The sequence below is a fragment of the Lepidochelys kempii genome, chromosome 15, assembly GCF_965140265.1.
Source record: "Lepidochelys kempii isolate rLepKem1 chromosome 15, rLepKem1.hap2, whole genome shotgun sequence".
Taxonomy (NCBI): domain Eukaryota; kingdom Metazoa; phylum Chordata; order Testudines; family Cheloniidae; genus Lepidochelys; species Lepidochelys kempii.
The window spans coordinates 15,350,024-15,367,241 of NC_133270.1; the positions used below are offsets into that span (position 1 = coordinate 15,350,024).

Consider the following 17,218-nt stretch of genomic DNA (forward strand, 5'->3'; position numbering starts at 1 on the left):
AGTTAAGCGCCAGTGTGTACAAGGCCTAAGGCATGACATCACAGTCTAAAAAAACCTGCCTCTTCCATAAATTGTTCTTTTTCTTCTATTAAACACTAAATCTTAGTGGAATAAGAGCTTTAGAGCCTGAACATGGGATAGCTTCTTTTCAGGTCTTAAAGTTCAGTTTGCAGCAGTTTTTTCTCACCCCATAACAATTAAACTTTTATGTTTGTATCCATTGGGGACTAGACTCTATTCTAGTCTAATCCTCTCTGCTCTTCTGAGCTTCCTCCTGGAGCAGCATTCTAATAGGGCAGAATGAGAATGCCGATCTGCTTTAATAGATTCCACTGTCCATGTGCTAGCCTGGCAATTGGTGGTGACTTCGCGGTGATGTATGCTGTGATCACCCCCAAAGTGTGGAATTCACATCCTCTTGGCAATCCGCCATTCCTCCTTGCTTTTGAACAAAGCCTGAGAGCCCTTCTGAAATTGCTTTTATTATAACTTCTGGCCACACATAGACAACCTTTCCCCTTCTGTCTATGCAGGGCATCTTGGGGCCTGATCTTGCAAGGTGCTGTGCAGTTTCCAGCAGCAGAGCGCCATCACTGCAACTGACATCACAGGAGTGGGCCTCTCGTTTGTAATTTTGAGGGTGGCTTTATTCAATTTTGCTTTTAAAATATATTCATAGTTTGTTCAGACTCCCAAGTGCCTGTCTTTACAAATGCTCTTTCCTTTGAGCATATTGGCAGGGGTTGGTCCCTGATTGCTGCAGGATGGAAGTGGCCCAGCAGAGGGCAGCAAAGAATAACTAAAATGGCATGTTTGGTCCCAGGCTATGAGAGAGACAAGGTGGGTGAAGTAATACTTTTTATTGGACCAACTTCTGCTGGTGGAAGGTACAAACTTGCAAACTACACAGAGCTCTTCTTCAGGTCTGGGGAAGGAAGCAGAGTGTCTGGTGGCATGGTTATCTTCGCTGTCCCTCGTCTGAGTGTGGTGAAGACTTGGTATGTCAAGCCATCGCTGGCAAGTGTCTCCCACAGAAGAGGAGATAGCGAGAACAGGGAGGTGACTGGGAATTTTGAGTATGTATTTAAAACCGATTGGATGAAAGGCACATTCTGGGTTTTATTTTAAAAAGCACAAAAAGGGGAGAGAATTTTCAAATGGGTGAGGCCCCTGGAGATGCAGCTCTAACGTTCAGGTGAGCTTTGTATATCTCCTGCTTGTGGATCTTCTTGTGAAAAGTCAGAACTGTCAAGTTACAGAGGAGCTATAGCTTATAAAATTGATCTCTTCTACCTTTGCATTACTTTCCTAGGGTAAACTCCATTCTGAGGATAACTTGCGTCTATTATTTAAAACCTTTCTTTTAAAATGTGTGCTCGGTCTATTTTGGAAAAGGAGAGCGTGGTGGGAAAAAATGGCTGTGGCCAGCCATCATTTGGCTCCTGTATGACGTGTAAGACAACAAAAAAACGACGTGACTTATGGTTTTCAGCTGCAATTTTTGTCCCTGCCTGAGGAGGCACTTATGCACCCTACGGTCACAGCTGGAGTAACAATTAGGCTTCTTGGGAGCATGGGTGCTTTATAAGGTGGACAGGCAGTGAAGGAAAGAGGCTTAAGAGTGGTGAGAATATCAGAATCTGGATTTCAAGGAAACAGGATAGGAGATGATTTTATCTGAAGGGAGAAGGGACGTGATCTCTGGATGGAAAGACAGATACAACGCAGAGGACAAAGATATAATTTAACAGGTGGTGGACGGGGTAATGTTAAGGCAAGCAGCAAGAGAGGACTAATTTATTCAGAGTTTGGGCTCACTCATGTAAGTTGTTTTATATCTGGGTAATTCTTGCTCTTGAAAGAACATGTAATGTTACTGGTGGAAGGTAGCTCTAGTGTGCTCCATCACCTACAGAGATTTAATTTGTTTGAAGTTGCCCACCTGATAGCCATCTTGGATGTAAATTCTATAACCTGAGAGGCTCTCTTCCAAAATGCTTTCAGGGTTTCAGGACTCATAAATGAAATGAAAAGCGAATAAACTATACCATGATTGAAACACATACAATATGTAGGAATAGAACTTGTTCTCACAACCTCTCACCCTCATACTTTTTCCAGAATAACTAGGGATGGGGCCAAACTGGGACCTATAATCTAAAATCTGTGCCTTCCCCTGCATTTTGGGGGGATTGAGAATGAAATCACCAGATTCAAACCTTAAAACATTGGGATTAGATCCAGACCTATGGAGAAGCCTGTTTTCCAAATCCCATTCAGCTGAGGCTCAAGATGACAGAAAATTGACAAGAACCCACTTTCACTTTCTTGGGCCCAAAGTGTGAGAAGAACATGACTATCTCTATGCAAGTACAAGGCTCTGCCCATGCAGGATCGGGGTATTAGTTGCTAATGGCCTTTTCTCTTTCCAGTGTGTTTAAAAGCTGAGGGGGCAAGGTAAGAATGAACTTGGCCCTGCTGGCTAAAAAATATGGGAGTTGTCAGGGTTCCCTCCCCACTCTGAACTCTAGGGCACAGATGTGGGGACCCACATGAAAAAACCCCTAAGCTTATTTTTTACCAGCTTAAGTTAAAAACTTTCCCAAGGCACAAATTTTGCTTTGTCTTTGAACAGTATGCTGCCACCACCAAGTGATTTTAGACAAAACAGGGAAAAGACCACTTAGAGTTCCTATTTCCCCAAAATATCCCCCCAAGGCCTTATACCCCCTTTCCTAGGGAGACTTGAGAATAAACAAGATGAGCACAAACCAGCCTTGGATTTTTAAGAGCCAAAAACCCGCTCCAGATTTGAAAGTATCTTGTCCCCTCATTGTTCATTTTTGGGTCAGGTGCCAGCCAGGTTACCTGAGCTTCTTAACCTTTTACAGGTAAAAGGACTTTGCTTCTGGTCAGGAGGGATTTTATAGCATTGTATACAGAAAGGTGGTTACCCTTCCCTTTATATATATATGACCGGAGTAGAGAAGCCTTTAACACATGGCAACTCAGGGCTTGATGCTGCATTGTGTTGAGAAGAGCCCTAAACTCCCATTACCAGGAGATTGAAGAGCTCAGCCCCTTGAAGAACTGAGCCCTGAACCATGTAATTTAAAGCCAGTGGTAAAGGTTATAATGTTACGTGGCTCTTATGTAGCCCTTTATATTTTCAAATAACTTTACAAACTCCCTTATGAGTTACCCACATGTAACAGTGCACAGGGTTTTAACACAAAGACCCCCCCCCCATTTTGTTTCCAGAAATAGCTCTTGTGTTCCAAAATATTTGAATTTGTATGATTAGCTTTTGTGATGGGATGTGGAAGAAACAGGAACTTAAACTGTCTTGAATAGACATGTCTGGAAAGAATGTTGGGGTGTGGGGGTGGGAAAAGACTCAGGGATTCAATGCATTGCAGCTACATGCAGCAATACTGAAGTCATTAAGTTCTAATTATTGCTGAACTTGCTTAATCTATAGTCAGCTAGAAATGCTACCCCAGCAGAGCTCCTTAATGGAGTCAATGGGCAGATAAACTGGTAACAATGGCCGACTCTTTTCTAAAGCTGGTCTAATTGGACTCAAGCCTCAATTTTTATGTTACACCAGCTGAGGATTTGGTCCATATTCTTGTCCTAAATGGTGTGGAGTTTAAATATCTGCAGTTTAACAGCTGCCATGTTTCAACCCAGAGGTGACAGCATTTTAGTGGTGGATGAAGTGATTGCTATGTATATAATTATCAAGTTCCTTCTGGATGAGGGTTGGTATATAAACAGAACAGTGAATTTGATGGTCACTTTAGTAGGGTTTCTCAGTCATAGAATCCCTTCTAACTGTCTTTGAAACAATTGTTGTTAATGAGGCTGTGGGGAGACTCTCCCCATTGCAGAAAAATCATAGTGGGGAGGGGAGGACAAATTGTGAATTCTGGTAGGGTAACATAGTCCTGGAGAGCCAAATATTTCCCTTACGTGTTCGCTCACTTTTCCAGTTGGGACTTTGCAAAAGCCAATTAGTATAAATCAATGGAGCACAGACTGTATTTCCTATAGGATAGTCTTGCTTTGCTTTTGCTTCCTATGGTCCTGCTTTGGCTGAATTTTAAATGAAAATGATCAAGACTGTTTCTCCTGTTTTGTTGGAGGCTCCCCAAGATGGCCAGCTTCACACTTTGAGAATTGCTGGTGTTACGAAACTCACCTTTCAGTGGCCTGGTTCTTGGGTACTGCACTCTACCCTGGCTTTCCAGCAGTCAGCTTCTTCTTCCTTCATCCTCCAAAATAGTAATTCTGTGTATAAATGGGTTACATCACTCCATTATTTTGGACTACATCAAGAAGCTACTGTAGTATTTGATTTATATAGTGGATTAATTAGTTATTGCACAGTTAGGAAGTGATAAGCATAGAATCTTTTTGAATCCCTCTTGTGCAAAGGTAGTATTTCCAACAGTTCTTGGACTGAAATAATTGAATGAATTTGTCCTTCATGTCTATCAGATCAAAATACTGGCCGTTAGATTTTAGTGATTTTATTTTGGATTGGGAGGGGCTTGTGCTCTGGATACTGCACAACTTTCAAGGTGACTATGGCTAAGAGGTAGACAAGTATGGTGTTCTGACTTTTGAGCTAAGCTAGCAAACAGTGAAGCAGAAATGTCTGTTTAACCCACAGTTCTACAAGATAGAGGCCAAGAATCTGCAGGGAGTATTGATCCCTCTGTTAAATAGCACCCTAATACAGAGCAGCTTATATGAAAGGCACTAAGCCATGGCGAGTGTCGTCTAAAAGTGGAGTTGTTAAATGACAATCCAGGTTTCTCCTGCTGTAAGTCAATAATTAGAACTCTCTGGACAGTTGGAACATTTGGCTTATGACAGCTTGTGATTCAGTGACTCAATATTCATGGCACCCTGTTAGGTCAAACACGACACAGCACCATTCAGTATTTATTTTGCATGCTGTGTGGTGTGCACTGGCTGTGCTATGCTCCTCTTGGAGCTATGCAATGCTCTTGCTCAAGTTTTGCTTCTGCTTTTGTGCCTGTCACTTGAGGTTGTTTGTTTTGCTTTTAATGTAGAATTGTGGAAGGCAGTTTTGCAAGCGGGTGCTTGGCCCAACAAGAAAGTAAAACTGTTACTAGCAGGTTTCAGAGTAACAGCCGTGTTAGTCTGTATTCGCAAAAAGAAAAGGAGTACTAGTGGCACCTTAGAGACTAATCAATTTATCTGAGCATAAGCTTTCGTGAGCTACAGCTCACTTCAGCTCGAAGTGCCCACTGGAAACTGCTGTTGTCTATGGAGTCTGAAGATGGCTAAGGTGTGCATAGATGACAAGTTGCCTTTCCTGGAGTTGAGGAGGAGAGGATAGACTATAACTAGGATTAAGGATTTTAAATTACGAAGAGGGAATTTTAGGCAATTAGGTTTCATATCAGGGTAGACTTCCTGACAGAGCTGTTAGATTGTGCAATAGTCTCCAGAGGGAAGTGCTAAAAGGCCCATCTGTTGGGGCATTGAAAATTTAGACTAGAGAGAAAACTAGAAGACTAAAGAAATAGATTCAGTCCCTCACTTGATAAAATAATAGATCTTTTCCATCTCTAGCCTATATGGGTCAAATCAGAAGAATGGCATTGTAGCCTAGACGCATCTGGTACAACTCTTCTAGGTGGGTGCCTGTGATGGTTGTCAGGGTACCTAGGACCAAGTCACCTTCTTACCCTTGTCCCTAGCGTGAGGTAGACTTGCCCATGGTAGCTGGGTCTTGGCTCCCTAACTCCACCAACTTATTAGCCACGCAAGGGCACTCCTCTGGGCTATGCCAGTCCTGTCTTTGCCTTGCAAGTTAACAATAGGAGTACCTGAGTCCCTTTGAAGCATTCCCTGTGATCCAGCTCCTGGTGTTGGCTACTCACAAAAATCCAAGGGTCCTCTGCCCCGAAAGGAGCTGTGTACCCTAGTTTACCAGTTTTCCATAAACCACCGCTCCTGTATCACACACAGTACTTGTGAGCACTTACAATAATACAAAAGTAGGTTTTTTAAAAGAATAAAGATTAAATTAGAAACAGAGTGATGGAAACAAATGCTTACAATACAAAATGAAATAATAAAATGCTAACTAGGGTCTACAGTTACAAATAGTAATCTTTTCTACCTAATAAAGTAGGTTTTCCCCAAAGTTCAGTATGGTGCAGAGCTGTCTGGCTTCATGGGAACCGGGATCCAGCCTTTCATGGAAACACCCCCACTCTAATAGATATCTCCTCAATGAATGAATCCAGAGTGCCTCTACCCACTCTGGGTTCTACTAGACAGTCTTTTGTTTTTATTCATAGACAGGGCCATCCCCTGTCTGTTACAATGTTCACTTTTTACCTCGAGCTGGTTTTGATTGTTGCTGTTGTCTTTGATGATTTTCCATTGACTGTCTTATGATGGGGCAATGGTAGACAATTGAACTTTGCATTACATTGCTGGTTAACCAAGGAGGGGTGGCAACTCCCTCCTGCATAAATAGGCTATCACGAAGCAATGTTAAAAAATTATATAGTACACAGGTTAAGAGAAGTGTCTATACATCTGGGTATAGTGCTTAGATTATCCACAAATACAAAGTTTATTAAAGTCATAAGATACATGTAGTGCATAATCAGCAATAACCCAAATTTAGGTGTATACATTTAAGAATACAGTTTAGATATTAGCATCCAAGTATTCAGGTACATCACTCATGAAAAGTTATACAGAGAGTTGGTTGTGGAAAGCAACTATAGCAATGAGTGAAGATTTGTCCCTCAGTAATTGAGAATTTAGGGTAGGTTGTCCATTTAGAAAATACAATCCATGAGGAAAGTATTTTAGTTACTTTCAAAATTGCGCTTCTCATCAGCACTCCCTCCAGTTCATCCCTTCTGGTATTGCTGATGTCCAGTGATGTGTTCTACGTAGCTGTCCCTCGACCACCTAATTGCATCCGACACCATGAGTTGCCACATCAGCCGAGCGTAGTGCTGATTTGATTCCAGGTTCTCTCAATGCTTGCTCATTACTGCGGTCCCATGCGGCCAGGGCTCTGACAATCAGCGCATCTGAACCTGGTAACCATTAGCTCTCAAGGTTTCAGTCAGAGGGGCATATTTCTCCACCTTTCGAACTCGAGTGTCGTGGAAGCCCAGGGTCCTGTTCTCAAAGGGCATTGTGACTTCCACCGTCATGATCATCTTCTGGTCCTTGTTTGTGATGATGATGTCCAGTCACAGTTGGCTGTTGGTTCTGAGGATGGCAGAGTTCATGGCCACCTTCTATTACCTTCTGGTGATGCCTTTTAACTTTAAAACCATAAGGGCATAAACTTCAATATAGTTACATTATACCTTAAATACTACCTGTATGCCCATCACACCATGATTATGAACACTGATAAGTTGCAAACTTTCAAAAGAGACTTTATATATTTCCCTCTTTAGATCAATACTTTAAGCAATCTATCAGATGTAGTGAGTTTGGCAGTTCTGAGATGAGAGCTGTTTGCAAAGAACAGGGGCACCTTTGCAAAGGGGCCTTTGTGTCAGTGTTACATTGTTGTTTTGTAAGTTTTGTTTTGTTTTCTGAAGGGGCCTAAAGGTATTATCAGTCTATCTCCTTTAGTCCTCTTTTAAGATCCCAACCTTGGACCTCAGAGGGATATTTCTATCTAGTTTAGAGAGAGAGATTATGACATTCTGTGGTACAATCCAGAGCAGTGAGGGGCTGCATCACCACCTGCCTCACAGCCTGGGTGCCTCACAAAACTTTGCTGCTGTAACTCCCAATGTGGGAGCCTCACAAACAGTAAAGTAGCATGCAGGTCACACCCTGAGTGTCTGTGTATAGCTGTAGCATGCCAGATTGCAATAGTGTGTCCGGTGTGAATACAGGGGTGCATTCGGTCACATAGATACTTCTCCATTTTTCTGTCAGAGGAGCTATTAGATGAGGATGAAATTCAAAGTAATGGTTGATGACAAGTCAACTGTATTAATTAATTAAAGCTGGTTCAGAAACAGGAGGGAAAAATCAAACTGTTGACACATGGCCAGAAAGGGTTAAACATCCTGCAAAATAAATAACCCTCAAAAGACATGTGGAGGGATAATGTTTGTGGTTTTGTGTATTTACATATGTATGAGTAGTGACAATGTAATCAACAGCCCCTGTCTATGCTGTATTCTGATAGTTTAGAGATCAAAAAGAACATCCTAGCATTTAAATTAATTGTAAACACGGGATATCTCGGTATTCATCTCTCTTTGAAATATACTGTGAAAGGTGGAGGAACAAGCAAATTGCCTCATGTTAATTCTACAGCGAAGTACTAGTGATGGAGCACCTTGAAAGTCATCCTAATTACCTTTTGTTCCCAGAGGAACTCCCAACTTGCCAAAGAGGACATGAAATTGTATAAAAGATCCTTGGGTCCTGATTCTGTCATCTCAGATCTGCTTGAGGCTTCATACAGCGGAAGCTTAGCAAAAGGACTGAGATCCCAGTCCTAAGCTGGAGCACCCTGCAATGACATTGGACTATAACCTAAAGACTATTTCTGAAATAACTCTTTGCAACTACAAAATTCACCATCTCTGCTATGAATCTGAACCTCAATGAATTGAACTCGTGTCTGTATGTATATTGACCTTTTACACACTACAGCCAATTCTTATTAACTAAGCTAAAAATTAAAAAACAAAAGAGTATGGTTATTTGGATAAGATCTGAAACATTCATTAACCTGGGAGGTAATGTGTCTGATCCTTTGGGATTGGTAGAACTTTTTCTTTTATATGATGAAAAAGATTTTTAGGAATCATCATCATATTTGACTTAGGTACCTGGATGGAGGCCTGAGGCTGGATCATTTTAAGGGAACTGTGTTGTTTGGACTTCTGAGTAACCAGTGAGGTAATTAAGAAGCTGTTTTATGTTGTCTTGGTAAATCTACATATTGGAATATCCACCAGCTTTATGGGGATTGTCTGCCTCATTCTTTGCAGTTCACCCTAATTGAGTGACCACAGCTGGCCCCTACTGGGACCGCAGTCACACAAACCTTTTAAAAATAGTTTTACAAAAATAATTTCAAATGTTGGAAAAATTGATCACCTCAGTAGTTGATTTAAAAAAAAAACATTACTGAATGATTAATACATTTTTCCTCTTTTTTGTTCAAATTCTGATGTTTAAGTTGTTTGAAATTATTTATTATAGACTAGATCTGCTGCTGCCCCTTCTGTTGGACTATTTAATAGGATTTTGGAATAGGTTTAAAGTGTTCTACCTCCTAGTCACGCTGCCCTCATTAACATAGTAGGGGAGAGGATACAACTAAACCTGGAGACAGATGGCAGAAACGTGGAAATACAGAGGATCACATGGTTCATTAATGGAATACGTAGGATTGAGTTGCTTAAGCTCCAGTCTTGCAAAGACTTTTGCACATGCTTACATTTATGTGGTGACTAGTTCCATTAAACTCCATGGAACTCGTGCTTAAACAGCTGTGTAAGGCTGTCCAGCAGGGGTACCTTATTTCCTTGAAGATGTGGCAATATCCATTTTGAAAAGAATCACTTGGGGGGTGGGGAGAACCTTCTATAGCTGAGAATGTGAGTGTTCGTAAGCTAATGTTTATCATTTCAGTGGGAATGGAAGCCAATGTTGGGATATGAACATAAGATCTTGAAAAATTTCCCGAACACCTGGTGTGCCAATGACTAAGCGTAGGTGAAATATATCTATGTTGCCTTTATGCACCCCTCTGAGCCATACATATTTAGTGAACAATACATCTCTTAACTCCCACTCCTAACCATTAGTCATTTCTGTCCCTGTAACCTGATGGATGTACCTGCCCATTACAGTATGTTAGGGATGAGGGCAAATGACACTCTGCACCAGGCCCTGTGCTCGAGAGTGGGAACATCTGCCTAGCACGGTCACCCAAAGCTCAGTTGTGCTGCAGTATCCTTAGGCTTGGGGGAGATTCTCACTTAAGAGACATGAGGTCATAAGGGAATATTGCCCCCTTGGCTCCCTAACTGAGCACATGCACCAAATGTCTAAAGAAAAGGAGTACTTGTGGCACCTTAGAGACTAACCAATTTATTTGAGCATAAGCTGTAGCTCACGAAATGTTATGCTCAAATAAATTGGTTAGTCTCTAAGGTGCCATAAGTACTCCTTTTCTTTTTGCAAATACAGACTAATACAGACTAACACGGCTGTTACTCTGAAACCTGTCAAATGTCTAAAGCTTCCCTTCCCACCTACCCTCTAGGATTGCTTTGGGAACACCTCAGCAGCAGAGCTAAGGAACCAGAATTTGTACCCTGTGGACAATTTCCCATGTCCAAGAGGAATTTAAAAAGGGCAGCCCCAGGATCACCTACTGAAGCTCTGGGCATGGGCAGGCACAGGCAGGAGCCCAAGGGGGCAGTTGGCTAGCCTGCTTTCCAGTGAAAAGTTTGATCCAGTCCTATACTCTGTGCTGGAGGATCAGCTTTTTCTAGTGGAAAAGGGGCAGGTTGCCAGCCCCAGCAGCAGCCCGGGCGGAGACTGGCTATGAGGTGGTGTGAGGCATTTAAAAAATCCTTTGTAATATTTTGTTTCTTTGATGGAAATATTGAAAAGGGGGAGGGGGGGCAAAAAAAGGTTCTCGAGGTCAGCCCCCCCCCCGCCCCCGGCTCTCCCTGGTCCCTGGCCAATGCTTAATTTGTAATGAGAGAGGTGCTGGGGCTCAAGCAATTTTTTACATTCAGAGCTGGTGCAGCAAGCCCAGAGCGGGGTGTGTGTGTGCGGGGGGGGGGTGCTGTGAACAGCCCCGCCCAGAGGTGTCGGGGCTCATCCCTGGCAAGCCAGACTGGCGCAGACTAAGCCCTGGCCTTGGCAGAGCGGCAGCGGGCCCGCTCCCCCTGTGTAAACGCCCCCCGCAGTGAAGCCAGAGCTCCCCTCCCGCTTCGCGCCCATTCAGCTCGCGCTGCCCCTCCAGCAGCTCCTGCCCTTCCCCCACACACCAGTGGACCCCCCCCCGGCCGGGTGGCTCCTGGCCCCGCCCCCGGAGGCCCTGCCCCCTCCTCCGCCCGCCCCTTCCCTGTTGCCCTTAAAGCCGCCGTCAGGGGCGGTTGGTGGCCTCGCTCCCCCCTCCCCCTCCGGCGGTGGCGCGTGGCGTGCCCCGCTCCAGGCAAGGCGCCCGCCGGGCCGTACCAACGCGGCCGCCGCGCCCGCCGGGCCGTACCAACGCGGCCATGGCCTTGCCCGCGGAGGCGGCCCGGGGCGTCCTGGGCTCCCTGCTGCGGGACTTCCCGTCCCCGCTGGGCCCGGAGGATCCCCTGCCCTGGAGCGCGCAGGGCAGCGCCGCCCTCAGCAGGGCCGAGGCGCCGGGGGAGCTGGCCGAGTTGGCCAGGAGCTTCCTGGGCGGCAGGTGAGAGCGGGGGGTTGCCAGGGGACTGTGCCTGTCAGCCGGGGGGGGCTGTGCCTGTCAGCCGGTGCTTGGGGGGGGGGGGAGACAGTAGAGCTGGGGGGGGGGGCTGTGCCTGTCAGCCGGTGCTTGGGGGGGGGGGAAGACAGTAGAGCTGCGGGGGGGCTGTGCCTGTCAGCCGGTGCTTGGGGGGGGGGGGGGGAGACAGTAGAGCTGGGGGGGGGGGGCTGTGCCTGTCAGCCGGTGCTTGGGGGGGGGGGGGAAGACAGTAGAGCTGCGGGGGGGCTGTGCCTGTCAGCCGGTGCTTGGGGGGGGGGGAAGACAGTAGAGCTGCGGGGGGGCTGTGCCTGTCAGCCGGTGCTTGGGGGGGGGGGAAGACAGTAGAGCTGGGGGGGGGGGCTGTGCCTGTCAGCCGGTGCTTGGGGGGGGGGGAAGACAGTAGAGCTGGGGGGGGCTGTGCCTGTCAGCCGGTGCTTGGGGGGGGGGGGGAAGACAGTAGAGCTGGGGGGGGGCTGTGCCTGTCAGCCGGTGCTTGGGGGGGGGAAGACAGTAGAGCTGGGGGGGGGCTGTGCCTGTCAGCCGGTGCTTGGGGGGGGGGGGAAGACAGTAGAGCTGGGGGGGGGCTGTGCCTGTCAGCCGGTGCTTGGGGGGGGGGGGGAAGACAGTAGAGCTGCGGGGGGGCTGTGCCTGTCAGCCGGTGCTTGGGGGGGGGGAAGACAGTAGAGCTGCGGGGGGGCTGTGCCTGTCAGCCGGTGCTTGGGGGGGGGGAAAGACAGTAGAGCTGGGGGGGGGCTGTGCCTGTCAGCCGGTGCTTGGGGGGGGGAAGACAGTAGAGCTGGGGGGGGCTGTGCCTGTCAGCCGGTGCTTGGGGGGGGGAAGACAGTAGAGCGGGGGGGGGGCTGTGCCTGTCAGCCGGTGCTGGGGGGGGGGGGGGAGACAGTAGAGCTGGGGGGGGGCTGTGCCTGTCAGCCAGTGCTGGGGGGGGGAAGACAGTAGAGCTGGGGGGGGCTGTGCCTGTCAGCCGGTGCTTGGGGGGGGAGACAGTAGAGCTGGGGGGGGGGCTGTGCCTGTCAGCTGGGGCGGGGGGGGGGGAGTGGGGCTGCCGGTCAGCTGTGGTGGGGGGGGTGAAGACAGTAGAGCTGGGGGGGCTGGCGGAGGGCTGTGCCTGTCAGCCAGGGCTGGGGGGTACAGTAGAGCTGGGGACGCTGTGCCTGTTAGCTGGGGCTTGGAGGGCAGTAAAGCTGGGGGGAATGGGTGGTTGTGCCTGTCGGCTGGGGAGAACTGAAGGGGGCTGTGCCCATTAGCTGGGGCAGGGGGGACACAGTCGAGCTGGAGGGGGATGGGGAGGCTGTGCCTGCCAGCCAGGACGTGGCTGTGGGGACAAGGATGCCTGTGCCCGTCAGCCGGGGATGAGAGGGGCCTGTGCCCACTGCACGGGAGGGGAAGGAAAGGAGGGTGTTGTGCCCACTGGGGACGGGGGCTGTTAGTGGGGTTGGGGGTTTAAGTAATGTGGGTGTATGATTGGGTGGGTTGGTGCAGGAGAGCGAGGGGCTGTACCATGTCTCTTTTCTTATGCCCATGGGTTGGGGCACATGCTCTGTTTTTGGGAAGCACCGAGTAACTGGCTCTCTGCCCTATGCACTGCTGAAAACTGAGCCATGTGTATTGCGTGGACACTTCCAACTTTACATGGTGGGGTTGGGAGACCCTGTGTCCAGGGTGCCTGTGCAGGCTTGACAATGCCCCTTAAAGTCGTCTGGGGCATGAATCAGAAAGATAGTAACCCCATAGTAAGCAGTGAAACTGGTACAGGGTGACAAAGGTGTGCAGAGCTCTATTGGTGTAACTGCAGAGAGTGAAGCTCCATGCATGGAAACAGGAGTAATGGCGAGTCTAGGATAGGAAAATGTTGCTATCACCTGTTGAGTTGCACTGGTGTTCACCACACTGGGAGCTTTAGGTGGACTGGCATGTGTGATTAGACTTGCTCTGAGCCAGGTTACATGACATAATACACCAGCATCCTATTTGCACTAGGATTCCTAGTGTTGCTAATGTCCGTGGAACTTACCATCCCGCACATCTGTTAAGAAATCTTCAGAAAACATCTCTAACCTTGACAGGGTCCTTGCTATTGTTATTGTGCTATCTACTGCTTGAATTGGACTAAGTTTAAAGAGATGCTGTCTTGAAATCTAATTAGTATTAAAAAAACAAAACAAATGTAAACACAAGGTTTTTTAATACATATGTTCCTCTGACCCCTGCCAACTTTTGTAATTTTTACAGTCTCATTTTCTTTTTAAAATGTTTTTCTTTTTCCTTTGTGACAGACGCACATAAATGCGGGAAACTAAAAGTCCCAATCCTCCAACTGGATTTAAGCGGGTGAGCCTGCGATTTCAGAGTGGGTCTCAGTGGGTGCTGTGTTCTACCCGTGTGTAGATCCAGTTGCAGGATCAAGGCCTAAATGATTGACTCGGCATGGAACACAGCTCACTGTGCACAAAGGACTGTCAAATGCACAAAATAAACTGAAAAAACACAATTTTTCAGACTTACCCAAGCTGACTGCAGTTGAAGTATGATACTTCTAACTAGAATAGATACAAATATTTAGACAAAGTTGACATTGTCATTTTCAGCATCCAAGATTGCAGTTCTTAACAGCTTGCCATTATAAACTTACGCTGCTTTGATGATCCTACATCACAATTTCAAGGGAAATATTTTTTTCACCTTGATTCTAATTGGTGGAGGCTCCTTCTCATAGACTCATAGATTTTTAAGGCTTGAAGGGCCTATCATGATCATACAGTCTGACCACCTGCACGCTTCAGGAAACAGAACTCACCCACTCACTCATGAAGGAGGCCCATTAACCTCTGGCTTTGTTGTTGCTTTATAATTTAATCAGTAAATGATGATTCTCTACCCAGACAGAACAACCACATTATTTTATTGATGTAACCCTTTGACCTCTGATTCTCTTCCCTCCCATTGTCTGCCTACCTGTTTGTTACATTCTGTCTCTGGTAAGCACTTCAGAGTAGGGACCATATTTGATATGTTCTGCAAAGCACCTACCACAGTGTGTGCTTTATGGAAGGTAATAATTACAGGGGACTTGCAGAAGAATATTGTGGATTTATGTAGATCTTCACAGGTCTTCTAAATAAAAAGATGGCTTTGTGCTGTCAAAGCAGCTAGGAATTAATGAAGTGAAGAATGAGAGAAAATTAAGATTGCTTCCATTTAGGTACACACACCTCCCTAACGTGTAAACTGTGTATCCAGTTTTCGGGTGGGTATTTGGGGTTGGTGGGATGACATCGGGTAGGGTTTTCAAAAGCATCAAGGTCATTTAGGAGTACCAGTCCCATTAACTTTCTTAGCAACTTTTGCTCCCAAGTCACCTAGGTGACTTTGAAATTCACTCCTATTTGTTCAATGACATACCCAAGGCCCTAAAAGTGATCTGATTTGGGACTATCCTGGCCCCACTGTAGTGCTCTGACCTCTAGACCACACTTGTCTCTTTGACAAATGCAATGATTTTATTTTCAGCAGTTGAGTGCATAAAAAGCATAGCCTTGAAAGGATGTAAGTTTTCTCTGGAAAAGTCAAACATTTTAACATAATCCTTTAACTGTTTTTTAAAAAATGCAACTACAATATATTCCTCTAATATCAGTGGCCTAAAAGCTGCAATTGTCAGGCTATTATGACTGGTGTATTAGATTCATACTCTTGAGCTTTCCAACACCAAAAATGCAAATTAAGTCTCCGATTAAGGTCAGAAATGAAAAGTAGTGTAGTGATCTCAAGACAGTCCTCATTTATGAACTTGTGACTGAGCTGTCTTTGATCAGAGCACCGTTTAATGAAAGTGTTGTATTTTTAAGTTGGATCTGAAATACGTGGTGTGTGGTGTGATTTCTAAACTGTTAGGAGATTAGAGTAGTTTTGGATGTGCACTTTATGGATCCCACCAATGCACGGTGGTGCATGTCTTGAACAAACACCCAGCCAACTAATCACCAAGTGAACCAAGATGATGTTCCTAAAATTCTATGCAGGAAAAAGGAGCTTTCTGTGTTTTGGTCACCTGAAAAAGAACTAACTTTTAGGAATTGGGGCTTCTGCTAGTTATAGCTGCAAATTCAGTTCTGTTCTTGTGTGAATCAGTGGAAGTGGAGAGTCCATGCTGCTTTTGCAGTGCTTTCAACCTATCTGTCACTCATGCTGTTTACACAGAAAGGAGCTTTCCCTGTCAGTAGCAGAATTCTTCACATACCTGCCCTCCAGCCAGTTGTGATTACACAGCCTACATCTGAGAGTTCCTTGAGTCCCACAACCTCATTCTAATATTCCCCCCTCCCCCCCCAGGCTTATTTATTCCTGGTCTACTGCTAGAAAAATTATAGAATTATAACATTCAAAAACCAGTCGGAGAACACTTCAGTCTCTTTGGTCACTCAATTACAGACCTAAAAGTGGCAATTCTTCAACAAAAAAACTTCAGAAACAGACTCCAAAGAGAGACTGCTGAACTGGAATTAATTCACAAACTGGATACAATTAACTTAGGCTTGAATAAAGACTGGGAGTGGATGGGTCATTACACAACGTAAAAGTATTTCCCCATTTTTATTTCCCCCCCTCCCCTGCCCACCCAACCCTACTGTTCCTCTGACGTTCTTGTCAACTACAGGAAATGGCCCACCTTGATTATCACTACAAAAGGTCTCTCTCCCTCTCCCCCCCCCCCCCCCGCTGGTAATAGCTCACCTTACCTGATCACTCTCGTTACAGTGTGTATGGTAACACCCATTGTTTCATGTTCTCTGTGTATATAAACCTCCCCACTGTATTTTCCATTGAATGCATCCGATGAAGTGAGCTGTAGCTCACGAAAGCTTATGCTCAAATAAATGTGTTAGTCTCTAAGGTGCCACAAGTACTCCTTTTCTTAATACAAACTAGGTATCCTTTAGAGCGCACCAGCTGGATCTGCACACAGCAGTAGAGGACTTTACAGATCACACCTTTCTGGTGTGCTTTGCTGCACCACATAGACAAGCCCAGAATTCATGGACTGGCAGCATCCTTGTTTCTTGAGATTGCATCCAGTGTTGTTGTTTAGCAATCCAATGCAAGGAAAAACACTTGTTGCCTCTGGAGGGAGCCGTGTTCGGACATCCACCAGTGGGAGAAGGGTTTCTGTGGCACGGCTTTTGAGAGGAATGAGTGGAAAACTAAATGGGATTCTTCAGGTTCTATAAGGGACTCTGGACCACCAGTTTTGCAGTTTATGGTGAAGAAGCAGCTAGCTAGCTCAAGCCCAATCCAACTCTTGCTCTCGATACGCACTGTTGTCTTTATAGATGGCACTATGAATAATAGTTTTATATAGCTCTGTAGTTATACACATCAAATACTTTCCTTGTCTGAGAGATTATGCAGTCTGAGGCATTGATCCTGTAAAGACTTGCATGTGGGTTTAACTTTATACACTGTGAGTAGTGCGATTTAAGTCAACAGGATTGTTTGCATTCTGCCAAGTTAAACACATTCCTAAGCATTTGCAGAATGAGGGCTTGTGAGAACTTAAATAATACTCTTATATTTTTTTGTAGAATTTTTATTTGAAAAATATTTTCAGGTAAAAGCCACCTGCCATGAAGACTTATAGAAAATGGGTCAATGCGTAAGGAATCCAGAAATGCTTTCCAGTAGCTTTAAAGGTTTTAATTA

General features: G+C 45.7%; 1 protein-coding gene across 1 annotated transcript in view; it reads left to right on the top strand.

Annotated features, from left to right (window-relative positions):
* Positions 1-11,145: 11,145 nt before the first annotated feature.
* PPM1F (protein phosphatase, Mg2+/Mn2+ dependent 1F) overlaps positions 11,146-17,218 on the top strand; it is a 42,300-nt gene continuing 36,227 nt past the window's right edge. Inside the window, exon 1 of the mRNA XM_073313627.1 lies at positions 11,146-11,464. Coding sequence (XP_073169728.1) covers positions 11,289-11,464 — 176 coding nt within the window. The 5' untranslated portion in view covers positions 11,146-11,288. The remainder of the gene's footprint in view (positions 11,465-17,218) is intronic.